The sequence below is a fragment of the Etheostoma spectabile genome, chromosome 15 (genome assembly GCF_008692095.1).
Source record: "Etheostoma spectabile isolate EspeVRDwgs_2016 chromosome 15, UIUC_Espe_1.0, whole genome shotgun sequence".
Taxonomy (NCBI): domain Eukaryota; kingdom Metazoa; phylum Chordata; class Actinopteri; order Perciformes; family Percidae; genus Etheostoma; species Etheostoma spectabile.
Genome location: NC_045747.1, coordinates 4,361,122 through 4,377,710, shown reverse-complemented (window position 1 = coordinate 4,377,710; position 16,589 = coordinate 4,361,122). Strand labels below are relative to the sequence as shown.

Sequence of the window (16,589 nt, the reverse complement as noted above, 5' to 3'; positions counted from 1 at the left end):
CACACACACACACACATTTGGGGTGGCAGTAGCTCTGGCCGTAGGGGAGTTGGGTTGGGAACCGGTTCCAGTCCCTGTACGTACCAAAGGTCGGAGTGTGGACTGGTAGCCAGACAGGTGCCAGTTCACCTCCTTGAGCAAGACACCAAACCAACAACGGCTCGGGACGCCTGTCCATCGTCAGCCTCAGCCCCCTCCCTCTGACATCTCTCCTTTTGTACATGTATACGTCCTGAGCATGTGTGCATGTGTGTCTTTAAGGCCTGTATGTCATGTATGTAACAACTGAGTGAAATTTTTTTAATTTTCCTTGCAGGATTAATGGAGTTAATATAAAATTCTAATTCAACGACACACGCTCATCTGTATCTGTGCAGACAGAGCTAGCTGCAGGTGTGTGCAGCCAGTAATACCCTCATTGATAATTCTATTCTGTGGTATTAGCAGATGAGCAACACTGCAGCATTCAGATGTTTAAGGCTCGATGGCTGGATTAGCTCTGATCACATATAATGCTGAGAGGCTTTACATGCAAAATCTGTTTCAGCCACAAGAACCAAAACTATGCACCAGGGAGTTGAATTGATTTGATTACATTTTGGGTCCTAAATTACTCACAGTACCAGCTATTTTTACAATATTTTATAAGTAAATGAATGGCTATTGATTTGTTCTTACTGTAGCGTTTATATTTGTTGCAAAACATATTGCATAATGCCAACAGGCTGTTGTGCCCAAACTCACACGAGAGCTGAGAGAGAAATGTAGCTCCATTCGTTTTCAATGGGACCACTGTGGCGGCACAGTGGAGATCCCAGTACAAAGGGCACTGGCAGAAAAGTGCAGGGTTGTTTGGCAAAAAACGCTTCACTCTCCATTGACAAGTCACATACTTGCAAAAGCACACGGCAGGGAGAATATCCTGATGTAGGATGATCTTGATTCTAACATGCAAACACTCATACAGAGGAGCAAAGGAGTTATTCCTGTTGGTGGTAGCTTTCCAATGTTTCCAGAGATTCAACGTGAAGATTCTCGGCTTTTCCTGAGCCGTCAACCGGAACTGTTTGTGTTCAATTTTCTCTCTGGTAGCCACACAATTAGGGCCCCTTGAGCTGACGTAGTGTTGTTGCCAATCTGACGACAGCCTTGCATGTTTTGAAACTGGCAATAATGGGTAATGGGTAATTAGGGTTTGAAATTGTGATTCCACTTTCAACTCAACAATAAGTTTATGTGTGCGCAAACAGCTACACCAAGAAAACATTTGACAATTTGTGAAGTCATTTTTTAATTAGGCTTTCTAATTTAGTTCTGTTACAATGTTTTCTTTTGGGTCCAGAGGCTATTTGTACAGGAATTCAACTGACAGCCTATGTACTGCGGTGCAGAATTTTCCCGTAGTGGTGTAATTTACGATTCAGAGTCACACTAAATGGTCATTTAGCCATGTTCAAAATTATGTTTAAAGGTATAGATAGAATGTGGCAAGAAAATCTCTGCTGCGACATTTTATTCCCCCCAAATGAAGGAGTGACATATTGTAATGGCTGAATCCCCCCAAGACATTAGAGCCACAATATGTCTGGCTGGCGTCTACACACATGCACTCACACATCCGTCCTTACCAGTGTGGAGCCATTCTAAAGTTTACACACACACACACACACACACACACACACACACACACACACACACACACACACTTTCCTACATGTTTGAACACACAGCCTGCGTGAGGAGTAGAGTGAGGAGACCCGAACCGAGCCAGATGGGTATCCGGAGGTAACGAGTCTCTCCTGGTTTTGTGATCACGGTCGGAAACGATGCAATCAGGAAAGGTTAACACATTGAACATTTTAAATTAAACAGCTTATTACCGTGCGCTTGTTGCCCCGTGTGCGCTGATGCGCTCAGCTGTGGACATTTCCAAATGCCTTTCTACAGTTGCTTAATAAAGGCAGGCTTGCCACACAAACAAACGTAGGCTACATGTGTCATTGTGTCAGAAATGGTCATTGTATGAGAAAAAAATAATAATTTTAACTGTGTCGGGCTCGGGTCGGGCTCGGACATTAATGTCTTAATGCCCGTCGGGCTCGGGTCGGATTTGGTTACTAGGCCTACTCTGTCGGACGCGGGCAGGGCTCGGACAGAAAAATGCGGTCCGATGATCAGCACTCTAGTGAGGAGCCAGTGCTGGGTTGAGCTAATTACACAGCTGAACTATCGGCTGTGAGCCTCCGTTAGAGGGCCGGATCTGACATTCAGTAAATGCCAGCCAGTCACTGCACTATTAGCAGGGCTGTGTGTGTGTGAGTGTGTGTGTGTTTGTGTGTGTGTGTGTGTGTGTGTGTTTGTGTGGGTGTGAGCCGGCACTGAGAGAGCAGCGGTTAGTAATGGCATCAGTTACATTGATAATGTCAGTCTGAGTCTGGCATCTTTTCGTTTGTACATTTCACTTTTCACGCAACCTCCTTACTTATATGTGAGTCTTTGTCTATGTGGACAGAGATATTATATATTATATATACTGTGTATATATATATATATATATATATAGAGAGAGAGAGAGAGAGAGAGAGAGAGAGAAGAGTGTAAATGTTTGTGTCTGTCTAAAGTTTCTTTAGTTCGTCCATTTGCCTCCAAGGTCCTATCATCAGTAAAGCGTGCTGTATTGAACCGCAGCCACTCCCCACTGTGCCCTCTATGTGTTTGGTTACGCTTGGATAGCACTCCTACTGGAGATGATTTAACACTTTTAGAATTGATCAGCACAACCACACATTCTGAAAAATAAGCCCCTCTTCTGCTCGCGGTCCCTTTCTGTACACTTCTTAGACCCCTCATGCATCTTCATCCCCTCCCTCTGTCTGTTTTCTTCTGTCTCTTTCCTCTGTTATTTTTTCTCCTCTTTTGCAGGAAACTGGATGCCTTCATCTATGATGCTGCAGTGTTGAACTACATGGCCGGCAGAGATGAGGGATGTAAGCTGGTGACCATTGGCAGCGGGTAACCACAGCTTTAATTCTAAAGACACTTTAAGTGTGGATTGTCTTCACTTCATGGTCTGATCCTGCCATTCTTTGGTCCAAACCATTGTGGAAAGTTGTGGAAAGGGTTTGTTTGTGGTTGCAATGCACATATACATGCAATACATGCAAATAAAAGCCACAGTGATTCTGAAATTGATTATTTTTTTAAGTTCTGTGCCTTCACACATATAAAATAAAAGTTCTACATTTTGGGAAATATGGTTAATCGCTTTCTTGCTGAAAGTTAGATGAGACGATTGACCACCCTCGTTTTTATACAGTAAGTATGAAGCTACCACCAGCAGCTGGCTAACTTAGCTTAGCCTAAAGACTGAAAAAGGGGGAAAAAGCTAGCCTGCCTCTGTCCAAAGGTAACAACATGTGTTTACCAGCCCATCTAAAGGGCACTAATCCATCGGTTGTATCTCACTTGTTTAATCCACTTTGGGTTTACATGGGTGTGGCCTTGGCTCTCTCTCTTTCTCTCATGGGTGGGCTGGGCGGGAAAAGCAGAGAAAGGGGGGGTAACCTTGCTCCTTATGACCTCATAAGGAGAAAGATTCTAGATCGGCCCATTAAAACTTTCATTTTCTCAAATGCAGAGCAGAATACCCAGGGCTCGGTTTACACTTATTGCCATTTCTAGCCACTGGGGGACCATAGGCAGGCATACTCATATTAATGTTAAAAACCTCATAAAATGAAATGTTCATACCATGGGACCTTTACAGTTTGAGAAATAATTGGCAGCACACATACAAGACACTATCATTACATATAATGTTTATAATGAGTATAATTATAGTACGTTGATTATTTAAAGTTTTAAAACATCACTCACCTGCCCATATGTACATTGTACGTATTATTGGTCATTGTCCATGCTTTCTCTTCTCTACACTGGCAGCAAAGAGATCCAATTTTAAATCAGCTGAACACTAAAATTGCTTTAAGAAGGGACCTCTTCAAGGCCAGTATGGAGCGGAGGGATGATTAAAGCGGCCAACCATGTTTTAATGTACATATGAGGCAGTATTGTTATAGATAGACCTGAGGACAGACAATAAGACTGCCAACCAAAGCGTTTAATTTTAGTCATTTTGATTTCATATCTGTGACCTAAATTAGTTTTTTCTACATTTAAAATGTCTTAAAATGACTCTAACATATTATTATAAAATATAAATCAGCCTATTTGTTAAATAATACATTGATCATAGGCTAACTGGCCTACAGGTAAGGTAGTCACCAAGGCCATCCACGGATACAGTTAATGCCAAGGATTCACTGTGCCACACGTATGTTTAATATTAAAACATTATTCATAAAATCCTGCTAATAAATATTATTGTAATAGATTAGTATTCTATGCACTAAAAATGTACGTATAATGACTTTAGGCTGCCCAACATGTTAATGTAGGCCCAGTTTAATATGCAACTTAATTGTATACAATATATGTAGTAGGGGATCCCTGCGCAATCTCTCCTTCAGTTAAGGGGTCCTTGGCTTAAAAAACGTTGAAGACACACGATTTAGAGGAGTAAAGTGAATGATGTTTGTTTAAAGGTTAAAGTATGTTTTCTGTGTGTTTGTGTGTGCGTTTGTGTGCATTTGGATGTGCTTGTGTTCAGGTACATCTTTGCTACCACCGGTTACGGCATTGCTCTACAGAAAGGCTCCTATTGGAAACGACAGGTGGATCTGGCTATCCTGGCCATCATCGGAGACGGTGAGAAGCACACTCGCACGGCGTTCTCATCCAAAAATTTAAAGTGTATGACACTATCCACGAAGGCAAAAGGTTACATTGTTCCTTGCCTCCATTGTAATTCATGCACATGCACACACACACTTGCTCATCTTTACAGCCTTGTCTGCTGACAGCACAAAGGGAAAGCAGTGAAGTATAAATAGTCCTTTGATGTTATTCTGGACACAAAAGGCTGCTCTAAACAGAGGGCAGAGTGTGTTAGTTATTCTAATATATTCCTCTCTGCAGCACTAGATCTGCTTGTGTGCGTGTGTGTGTGTGTGTGTGTGTGTGTAAGCATTACTATCAGAATCACCACATTCCTTTATTACAGTAGCTTCAGAAGTTCTTACATAAACAATTTCCAACTCCATAACAGAGAGAAAGCGAGACAGCTCAAGCTTTTAGTGACAGATTCATTTACATTTTACATCGGAAGCATTTTGCTGATGCAAGTGTTCACAGCCACTCACATTAAGTGCACTGAACTTGATTAAATGAACATTGGTGTCACAATAATCCTCTCTAACCAAATCTTATCAGGCCTGCAGAGCATACAGGCCACACTTCATCATATTTCACGGCTGGATAATTTTTTGAAAAACATCTGGTTCAGTGTTTTTGTTTTGCTTAGCTTTCTTCCCCCTATTAATAATCTCATCCAATCTTTTTACACTTTTTGCTTTTAGCGGAGTCATTCAATATACAACTTACTAATGGTGTTTGAAATCTGCATTCTCTATGCACCATACTAATAACTTCAGCATTGTAAGGAAATTAATTATAAAAGTCATAAGGGAAAAAGGAAAGGTGAGAAGAAAATAGAGAGATAGCAAATGGGGAAAAGAGATACAAAAACTGCAAAGAAAGTGAGTGACAGAGGAAGAGAGAAATGACACAGATTGATGGAGAAAATAATGAGATAGACAGAACAACTAGACAGTGTGCGTGTGTGATGGCCAGTGAGAGGTCAAAGAGTGGAAGAGGCAGGGAGCACGGTACAAGAAGAAGACGAGGAGAGACTGCGGGTCAGGTAGATAGAGAGAGAAATTTGGGGAGTGAGAAGAGGGCAGGTCCCTGATAGATGACAGAGACTCTGTGTCTTGGCAGATAATACATAATCAGATAGACACAATGTGGGTGGAGAGCATGTGGCTTTTCATGGACATAGAGAAGATGTGTTCAGGGAAGAATGGATGAAGGTGTAGGACAGACGGATGGACAGACAGACAGACAGAGACAACAACAACAACAACATGGTCTGCTAAATGGCTAAGCAAACTGCAGGCCACACCTTTTCTTTGAGGGTTTGTTTTATGCAGTACCTGTTTGGCAATAGTATGGAAATGTAACTAATTGGTACTCTCACTACTTATTCTATCCCAGTTTCAGACAGCGCAATCCTGATCAAATGTACCTGTCTTGTCTTGGCAATAGTACAAAGTCATACATTTTGACAGTGTAGCAAGATTGGAATATCTCAGACATAAATATCATCCAGTCAGGGTCTGGAACTATTTGTGCTCAGCGCGACCATTTATGAGGTTATTTCAGTGTGCAGATAAGCACTCTGAAGAAAATTACATTAAGCGAATGTCCTGAACTGGAATGGATTTCGTGTTTGTGGTTTGTAACAATGTCATGGGGAACACAGAAAAGCAAAAAGTTCTGTTACTGCTCTCACACATCTTATAACAAATGTGTTTTTCTCCCCCCATTCCAATGCTTTAAGCTTAAACATTTTTAAAAGCCCTGGAAGTGTAGCTGAAACTTGTAGAGATGTGTGTTCCTGTGTTCCAACTGACTGATCACTAGACTATTGCTTGAGCCGTCTGACTGCTGAAAAGAGAACAAAATTTGAATTTCAGCAATACGTTGCCCCCAGAGTCAGAGCAACAGTGCAGACAGTTGTAGCTCCCCAAAGCTTTTCCCTTTGAATGCACACGGTAAAAAAAAAAAAAAGAGCCCTGAAAGGAAGTGACCTGTTGATACCTAAAGATCTAATTTCTCTTCATTCTCCTTTACTGCCAATTCCAGGCATGTTATAATGTCACATTTAAAAAGATATACTGTGGCTACATCTATTTGTGTATTTGTGAATCTAACAGGAGACAAATTTTTCTCAATTGTCCGAAAGGTTTAATGATGTTTTAGAGAGTCTGCACCCTGAAGACATCGTGCTGAACACCACCATGATATTTGTCTTTCCCCACTAGCAGCCTTAGTTATCCAGCCCTGAATGACACAGATTGGATTAGCCACGCGCCAAATGTCACAGAGGAAGCTGAAGAGGGAGGGTGGGCTGAGGGAAGGAATCACAGAGTGAGCGATGAGAAAAGATAAGGTCTTTGTTGCTTTCTACCTTTCTTTCATTAACACTATGTATTTTGAACAACAACCGCCGAAAAACCAAACAGTTAATGAAATATTTTATCATTCAACCTTTATAGGTTGAAATAGATATTTTTAAACTAAATTCACCCAAAAGAAGATATTGTTTGCCACAATCAAGTATCTCTGGTAATCATTGTTAGCTTTTAATGAATACATGAATACACAAAACATTTCGACAGCTATTCCATTTTGGGTTCAAAAACTGCTCAAATACAATTTATACCGTATGATTCTTCACATCTGCTTTTAAAATAATACAAACTAAGACTCTTTGCAGACAATGTAACCAATTTCCATCAATTTATAGTAAATAACATCATGTAATAATAAATTACATTTTAAAAATGTACGTAGCTAAGATTCAACGACATCTTTTATAGAATGGGTTTATATACATGCACGGTGACTTCAGTAGTAATTCTAAATGTAAATCCAAGACTCATATAATGTAGTTCAGGGTGCAAACACATGTCTACCCTTAAAGCTATAGAGCGTAGTTTCTGACTGCCTCATGAAGAATTCTAAGTAACTACAACTAGCGCACCACCCTCCACCCCTCCTCCACGCTGTTACTAGTAGCCAAGGAGGACACGGAGGATTTAAAAAACATGATGGGCTCTTCAGAAGAGGTAATTATCTTTGCTTGATTTTCTGCGTGCAAAAGTCACCGGACGACATAATTTTCTGAACATAGCATTACTGAGAAATATAGAGAGTTGTGTGGAGTTGAAAGTTCTAATTAGTTTTGTATCAACTCATTTAGGAATGGTTTGAATGAAACAGCAGTTTGTTAATATAAAACGCTGCACACTTAAGCTTTAAAATTCCTCTGTTGAGGCTTTTTCAAACCTTAATGAACCTTTCGGTAAAGGATTTGAGCCTCTCTCTGCTCTTTTGCTTTTCAGGTGAAATGGAGGAACTAGAAGCCCAGTGGCTGACAGGAATTTGCCACAACGAGAAGAATGAGGTGATGTCCAGTCAGCTGGATGTGGACAACATGGCTGGGGTCTTCTACATGCTGGCCACGGCCATGGGACTCTCTCTCATCACCTTTGTGTCTGAGCATCTCTTCTATTGGAGGCTAAGATATTGCTTCACTGGGGTTTGCACCGGCACACCAGGTCTTCTCTTCTCCATCAGTCGGGTAAGGACCGGTTTGTTCATAGGAGGTGTACGTTGGCGTGTGCAGGCGTGTTCTACAAGCATTCTTAAGCCTTTGTTTGGGTTTGGGAGAGCAAAAAGCCTGCTAGAGCTTTACACAGAATTAAAATTGTAATCAAATCAAGACATTTTTGGAACAACCGCATTAAATTTTAAATTTGGCCACAGAGTCAACTCACAAAACCATTTAGGGTGTGCATATGTGAGTTTGTGGCTATGTGAATATCTGGGCTTGGGGTGGTCTGACTGGGTTAATATTAGTTACGTTCAAGGCTATAAAGCAAAACAAACCATTGCAACTATACCAGCGGGTTAATGCTGCATTATTGGGGTCAGACAGCTCTATCTTAGTTCTATTTTCTCTCAGCGGAATAAGAGAGCAGAGCACATGCACACACACATGCAGAGAAAGAGAGCTACTGCTAAACTAAGAAACCAAGTGAAACAACGGGGGAGGAGCGAGTGCTGCACAAAGGAGAAGGGGGATGGAGATGGAAGCGGGGGATCACGAGGCAGCCCTGAATATTGACAAAAATAGATCCTTATTGCAGCAGGTTTTTGGGTGAAATCACGGCTACCCATGCTAAATCAATCTGTTCTCCCTCAGTCTGTTGAAATGGCAGCATTCTCCCTTGTTGTGTGTGAGGACAGGCAACATGGACGTGCATCCCTAAAAGCACTGCAGTGTCTCTGCACTATTTTTGAGGCAGAGTGTGACTCAAAGTTTACAAGGGGGGGTGGGGAGGGTTAGTGAGGAGACAAAAACTTTTAGCAAAGATAAAATGAGGTTCTTGAAAAAGACGTTTTTTCAAAGCCATCCTCAAGAGGGATTTAGGGCAAAAGACATCCTTAATGGCCATTTTTTGTGTTGATTAGCTCCACGAAATGTGTGCTGAACCAAAAAAGCACTTTGAATTTGTTAAATTGAGTAATTCATTTTAGGGATGTATTTGTGAGGTAGGTAATGGTCTCAGTTTGGAAAAAAAATACCTTTGTTCTTTGAACCTTAAAATGAGAACTCTATTACATTACTGCTAGCCATTACTCTATATAGGCAGCTTTTCCTTTAGTCCATGTGCTTTATTAACCTCCATCACAGTTGTTGTGATGGTAATTTCTTCCGTTTACAGATTAATGTTTTCTCTGTCACCTCTGGAGTGCCTGGAAGGGAGGCTTGGGGCATAGAGTTATGAGAGATATTGTAACTAGTTTGTTATATTTTCAAGTCATTGTTGATTCAGGTTATTAAATGGATTCTACTAACTGTAAGGCTGGTATATATTTGCAAACAGTTGTTCTGTTGAATTGATGGAACTGCAGAAAGACTCTTATTGCATTGCATCATATTTTGCCTATCTGTCCCCTTTAGAAAATATGTACTGGCTGGGCTCTATTTAGCCTGGTTGGATTATTTTTGAGCAGCGTTCTGTGTGTTTTGTCGTCTTGGTGTGTTTATGATGTTTATGAAGTCTGAATCCTTTCTACTTCAGAATGTCCCAAATTATGATGTTGTTTTTACTACACCATCCTCTTATATTGTTTAAAAGATTCATATCTTTACCAAAACAAATTTCTATATTTACTGAGGAGTGCAGTTTGATTATTTTTATAAACTGAACAACAAAAACATTCTGTTCCAGAGACAAAAAAGAAGAAAATCTAATTTAATACTGTTTCAAGTTTGTGTTAATGGTAATAAAATACTGTGTTGGTTCAATGTACTGCGATCTGCTAAACTGCCTCCAAATTTATAAATTTAATTAAACACACAGACCACAAATATGTTTGGCCAGAGTAGATAACTAATAATTATTCTGTTTGTCTTTCTCCATTTCTCGCTCAATCTTTCTTTATGTTTGATTCTCCCTCTCTTCCATTTGTTCTCTTCCCTTCTCCTTCTCAACTCTCATTTTTGTCCTCCATTCCACTTTCACATCATTCATATGTCTCCATGCAGGGAATCTGGAGTTGCATCCATGGAGTCCACATTGACATGAAGAAAAAGTCAGATCTGGACTTTAGCCCTCAGGACAAAATGCTTAAGCTCATTAAATCAGCAAAACAGATGACCAACATGTCTAACCTGAGTGGTTCCCGCATGAACTCACCCAAACGTGAGTTCATGCACTCAGCTGGTCCCATGATCATGGACATGATGGCAGAGAAGGGCAACTTTATCTATGCTGACAACCGAAGCTACGCTCCCAAAGATATGATCTATGGGGACACTGGTGACCTGCAGTCTTATCTTGCTAACCGCCACAAAGACCACCTTAACAACTACATCTTCCAGGGTGGCCAGCATCCTCTGACCCTAAATGATGCCAATCCCAACACAGTAGAGGTGGCAGTGAGTGCTGACTCAGTCCAGACCAATGCCAAGCCGCCCCGGACCCTGTGGAAGAAGTCAGTGGACACACTCCGTTCAGGGCCTCCTGGGCCCCCTCCGATGCCTGACATGCTCATGCCAGACCCACGAATGTCGATGAAGACACAGCGCTACCTCCCTGAGGATGCAGCCCACTCTGATATCTCCGACTGTTCCAGCAGAGCAGCCTCCTACAAGGACCCAGAAAACAACAAGCACCTGAAGCCCAAGGACAACTTAAAAAAAAGATCGATGACGTCAAAATACCCAAGGGATTGCAGTGAGGTAGAGCTGTCCTACTTAAAAACTAAGCAGGTCACCGGTGGAACCAACCAAACTGGGAGAGGAGGAGGAGAGAAAATTTACACTATCGACTCAGAACGAGAGCTGAGCCTGCACTCAGACCCCATTCACTATCGTGAGAGTCGCGGCCTTGCTGCAGACGATTTGGATTATCCCGAGATCTACTCTGACCACAGTGACAACTATAGGAAGTGTGAGCAGCCCATCATTCATCTGAACTCCTCGCCTTTGCATCACACCGATTCAGATCTTCTACCAGACCCAACTTACTCTAAACACTACAGCATGAAAGAGAAAAACATTGTCCTGTCCCCTCATGAATCCATTGACCGCTATAAACAGACACATTGTCGATCCTGCTTGTCAAAAGTGAGTGCTAGCTATCCACCGGGAGCGCCATACACTCCTGCTGTACCTGCGGCAGCTTCTGCCACACGCTCACCCTATAATCGGTGTGAAGCATGCCTCCACACAGCCAACCTGTATGACATTAGTGAGGACCAGCTTCTTGCAGACCCCTTGGTTAGTCCCACCAGGCACCACCAACAGCAGCAGCAACCAGATGAAATGTTTGGTCTGTATTGGCCACAGACAGATGGGCCACATGTTCAAAAGAGAAACCGCTTGAGGCTGAGTCGTCAGCACTCCTTTGACAACATCATGCTTGAAAAGCCCAAGGATGTAGACCTGGGTCGACCGGCACGCAGTGTCAGCCTCAAGGAGAAGGATCGCTTCTTGGACTCCACATCTGACTCGCATTATGCGAACCTCTTCGGCATGCGTCCCTACTCTGGCAGACTGTTTGGCACCGGGTCCAAATCAATGCTGTTTAACCACAACCTGGAGGAGAGCAAGAGGAGCAAGTCCCTGTACCCGGCCCATGGCTCGGAAAACCCTTTCCTCAGCCACTCGCTGAGGGATGACACCAGCAGCAGACTGGTCCATGGGCGTAGCTCCTCTGATATTTACAATCAGCTGGCAGTGGCCTCACCTGCAGCGGCCATCGGAGCGCCCCCCATCAAAACACGCAATGATGCGAACAATCTCCGCTCTTCCGTTAAATCCACCACTTCATACTGCTCACGGGATGGGCGGATAGCCAATGACATGTACAATAAAGAGCATGTGATGCCTTACTCAGCCAATAAGACTAGTGCATACCCGGCCCCACGTGGCGTCCTAAACTCAGCCCAGTTCAGCAATAGACGGGTGTATAAAAAAATCCCCAGTCTGGAGTCAGATGTTTAGTTGACATAAGAAATTATGTGTTCTCTCCTCCTTACTGCTCTCCGGGTTTGTATTATAATTTATCAACTATGTTATCCACCAAGGGATGCCATAGCCACAAAACGTTTTTCTTCTTCTCTTCGACATTGTAATCCAAAAGAACTCGTGCCCACTTGGGTACGACGGTACTACTACTACTCTCTTTGCAGATGATATCATCATTTTTGTCCATTCTCTGCCATGTACCAATGAATTGGATGCATGGCTGGCACGCTGCCATAAGGTATCCTGGTGTAAAGGGAAGGGGAATCATTAATCCCACAGGTTTTAAAAAGGTTTAGGAAATGGCATAGTCCCGTAATTGGGACAGAGAAGGTCTAATTTACAGTAAAGGAGGACTCCTACAGAGGTTGTTTGGAAGGAGGCATTTGATTTGTGAATAAAATGTTTCAGAAAGTGGTGAGGAGGATGGGAGAAAGTATATGAAAGGGGAATTAGAGGCAGAGAGAGAGGGTTTAACCCCTCCTCCTTCCCCCCTTATTCCTTTTCACCTCAACTGTCAAGCTTGCTAGTTGAGGAGAAGAGGCCTGACAGAGAGACCAGATGGGCACATTTGATGTCATGGCCAGACATAGAGGCGTCCCAGGAGGACAGGGGCATCACAGTGAGCTAGTCCAGCGGTCTGCGGCTTGTTACTCTGACAAATATGGCCACTGAGGCACCTGGCAGTGCAAGAGGAGAGAGGGAAAAAGGAGATGAGCGGCTAAATGGCACAGAGCTGAGCCTCCAGTTGTTTGTGGCAGTAAGGTATCGGTGTGCTTGGTCAGAGTTTGGTTTTATGTGTGTTAAGCCCATGCTAAGGGACGTGATACTGACGAGAAGCTGAGAGTAATGTAGGTGCTATCAATGAATAATGTTTACAGACTGACAGATAAAAAAGAGAAACTGACAAAATGTCTGATAGAAAATGACACACAAGCAGGGACACCTGAGGCAATTGTTGGGCATTTCATTTATGGCTCTGCACATAGAAAAATAATTGCAAAGTATTGCTTTTTTATTCTATTAAACTATAAGATTTATTAGGGATTCTGGCATCCGGATCCCCCTATGTAGGATTTTAGTGTTTGCTTATTTGGTAGCACAATAGCCATTAGTTTTAAAACCTCTCTCCCACATTAGCTTTTGAAAAAGCAGAGCTTTCTGAAAAATACCATCAAGAGTAGTAGTTTATTTTGCATGTATTGATTTTTTTCTGTGTCAGAGATAACAAAATACACACAAATACACTCTTAGACACATATTTTACATGTTTTTGAAAAGGGACTGTCTTGTCACAATGGTGGTTGGATACTTGTACAATCGAAACCTTTATCCTTGACCTTTGTGCTTACTAAATCAGTGTCATGCTGCAGTTGCTGCTGCAAAAGAGCAAGATAATGGTGGAATGGAAGAGAGCAAAGTGGATGTAAACAAGGGAGAAAAGGATGAAATGACCACTGTGTCCGTCAAAACCTTGTCTGAGTTGGGGACGAAGTGGGCGCTGATGTGTTCTTGTCTTTTGACCTCCTAGAGAAACAGGGTATTACCTATAAAAAAACAAAAAAAACATTGACGATTTCTTCCTTCTTTCCTCCTTCCTTCTGCCCTTCGTTTAACAACATGACACATCACTAGAGTGTTGAATGACTATAGAACTACTTCACTTTATTTCTTTTGGCTTTTGTAAAATTGAACTTTGGTTGCTTTTGGTTTGGTTGGGCAGCAGAGCTATACGGTATCTAACCACTACAGTCTAGGGGATTGGGTTAACAATTATTGATAATCAATTACCGTTGATACAGTCAACTAAGCTCTTGAGGATCTGAAGATTACTTGAGATAGATCCCTTGTTTACCTTCATAGCGTTGTTTGGGTAGGTGGACTGGGCAAGACGGAGAGGGATGGAGCCAAGGAGGCTCCAATGTTATGTGTTCATCAATCATGTATCCATCTTCATGTGGAGTAAGTTGTGTCTCTGCATGGCAGAACTCGGGTAAGCTTGAAGTCTTAACCAGAACATTTGGTTCCTAAACTGATTGTTTATGCATTTCTTTGTTTGTTCTTTTTGATAACACTTAGCAGTAAAGACTTGCACATGCACATTCTTCCATGCACACGTGTGCCCATAAAAAAACAAAAAAAACGCTTTTTTTTATAGCATTATGCTGTACAAATTGTACAGACAAAAGAAAAGTCATGTAACCATCTTACCTGACTGATTGATTTGCTTGATTGATTGGATTCACAAAGCCAAATTGTATCAAATAAAATACCTCAGGATGATTCTGTGCATTTTGGGGGGGAGCTTCAACCGTAGCAACAGAACAGGATGTGGCGCAGATTTTTTGTAGAAAAAGAAATTTTAAAAAAAGCAAAAAAAGAAAATGAAGATAAACAACTGATTTGTAACGTCCGCAAAGCAGAATCAAACTTTTTCTCCTTTTGATGTTTACCAGTCCTAGGTCTTCCAGTTTGGCTCTTTACCCGGGCTCATGCAACCCAAGTAAAGTGAGAAGAAGAGGAAGTGAAGAAGGGATGGCAATAGGGGGCTTAGATGGTTTTTGCTCAGTGAGGGGTGTGTTGCGTGCAGCTTCACTCCTGAGCACCCTCAACAGAATGGAGGCTGTTACTTGAACGTCCAAATCCTGAAAAGCTACCCTTATATGGAATAGTCCAGCAGGAATCTCTTTTTCTCTCCATGGTTTTTAAAGGCAGTCGACTGCATTCGCCACTGTGTTTCAATTGAAGCTCCATGTTTAACAGCCGCGGTCATATCGCCCTTTTGTACTCTTGGAATACTGCAGTGACCCTCTCCTTCCCTTCTCAATCAGCTTACCCAATGTTGACTGACAAGCAACATTTGTCTTTCTTTGCATCTTATCTGCATATTTATTATTATAAATATTATCTCCACATGCTGCTTGCGTGAGCTGACCAGTGAACAATATGCACATGTAAAAAATATCAAATGGCACCCTCGCGTTTTATGAACTCATGATGATTTGTTCTATTTGTTCTACTTTTACAGAACTGTCATGTAAACTGAGGCTGTTTTATGTTCGAACACACACACACACACACACACACATACACACACGCACACACACACACTCAGACACACACACACACACTCTCAGACACACCCTTGTGATGACAACCCTGCTCTTTTTAATGACAAAAATGTATTTTAATTACATTTAATGATAAATAATGAGGTGATGGCATGCAACCCCAGATGTAACAATTTTAATGTTTTATGTTGCTTTTTCTTTTTTCTTTTTTTTTTGTTATGATGTTATGATCACTAATGCGTTGTAACCAGGTGTGAGTATATACATATTTGAGAGAAGAAAAAAATGATCTATGTTTAACACAATGAAGATGCTGCTGCTGTTTTGGGGGAGAAGACGAGGACCTGACCCTAGTGCAACTTCCTCATTGGATAACGGGTCATTATCAGACCACGTTTCTGCTCAATGAGGTGGGGGGGTCAGGGGTCAGGGCTTGGTTTGGTATGGCAGGACATCCTTGCTCTTCCTCCAATGGCAGGTGAGAATTACTGTATCACCAGCTCTGCTTCTCTCTTCCCTCTCCTTCATGTGTAGTCAGGACTTCAACTGTAAAGAAGATAAAAGTAAAAAAAGCAACCCTCTACTTTGAGTCTGCTATCCCTCCAAAGATACGAGACCTTTTTCTTTATGGTTTGCTGTAATAATAGAGCTTTTTTTTTTTAAACTAATACTTCCTCAAAGACTTTTAAGGAACTATTTTGAATATATTTAGAAATGACACCTGTATACATCGCTTGTAAATTCATACTGGAATACATCATCATGGAGAATTATAAATGATAAAGAGTAAAAACAATATTTTTTGTGTGAATTTCACAGAAGCTCTTCTGTACAGTGGCACTGTTTTTCTCTCTCTCTCTCTTTCTCTCTCTCTCTCTCTCTCTATCTTTCTATCTTTTTCTCTCCCTCTTTCTGTAGAGCGACTAGAATAAAACTTCACCATTCACAACGTTTGCTGTCCTGTCAAAATTCACAGTATACACACCAGGCTCCGTGTCTGCCTTACTTGTAAGACGGTAATCACTTCTGTCAGCTGATGCTGCTGACAAATTATTTACAGGTAATGTAAAAAAAAAATGCTGGCTGATTTTCCTATGACTCCATTTTCTTTTCTTTTTGCAGCTGAAGTTATTGCTTTTACTCAGAGGTGGAAAGAAAGAAATTACAATTACTCATGTTACTGCAATTGAGTTGTTTTTGTGTGTACTTTTACTTTTAACAGTAGTGTAGTAACA

At 41.6% G+C, this 16,589-nt stretch overlaps 1 protein-coding gene across 1 annotated transcript in view; it reads left to right on the top strand.

Annotated features, from left to right (window-relative positions):
• The window catches only part of grin2aa (glutamate receptor, ionotropic, N-methyl D-aspartate 2A, a), a 165,838-nt gene extending 149,535 nt beyond the window's left edge, over window positions 1–16,303 (top strand). Inside the window, exons 12-15 of the mRNA XM_032536982.1 lie at window positions 2,923–3,012; window positions 4,670–4,767; window positions 8,088–8,326; window positions 10,301–16,303. Coding sequence (XP_032392873.1) covers window positions 2,923–3,012; window positions 4,670–4,767; window positions 8,088–8,326; window positions 10,301–12,262 — 2,389 coding nt within the window. The 3' untranslated portion in view covers window positions 12,263–16,303. The remainder of the gene's footprint in view (window positions 1–2,922; window positions 3,013–4,669; window positions 4,768–8,087; window positions 8,327–10,300) is intronic.
• Window positions 16,304–16,589: the final 286 nt, after the last annotated feature.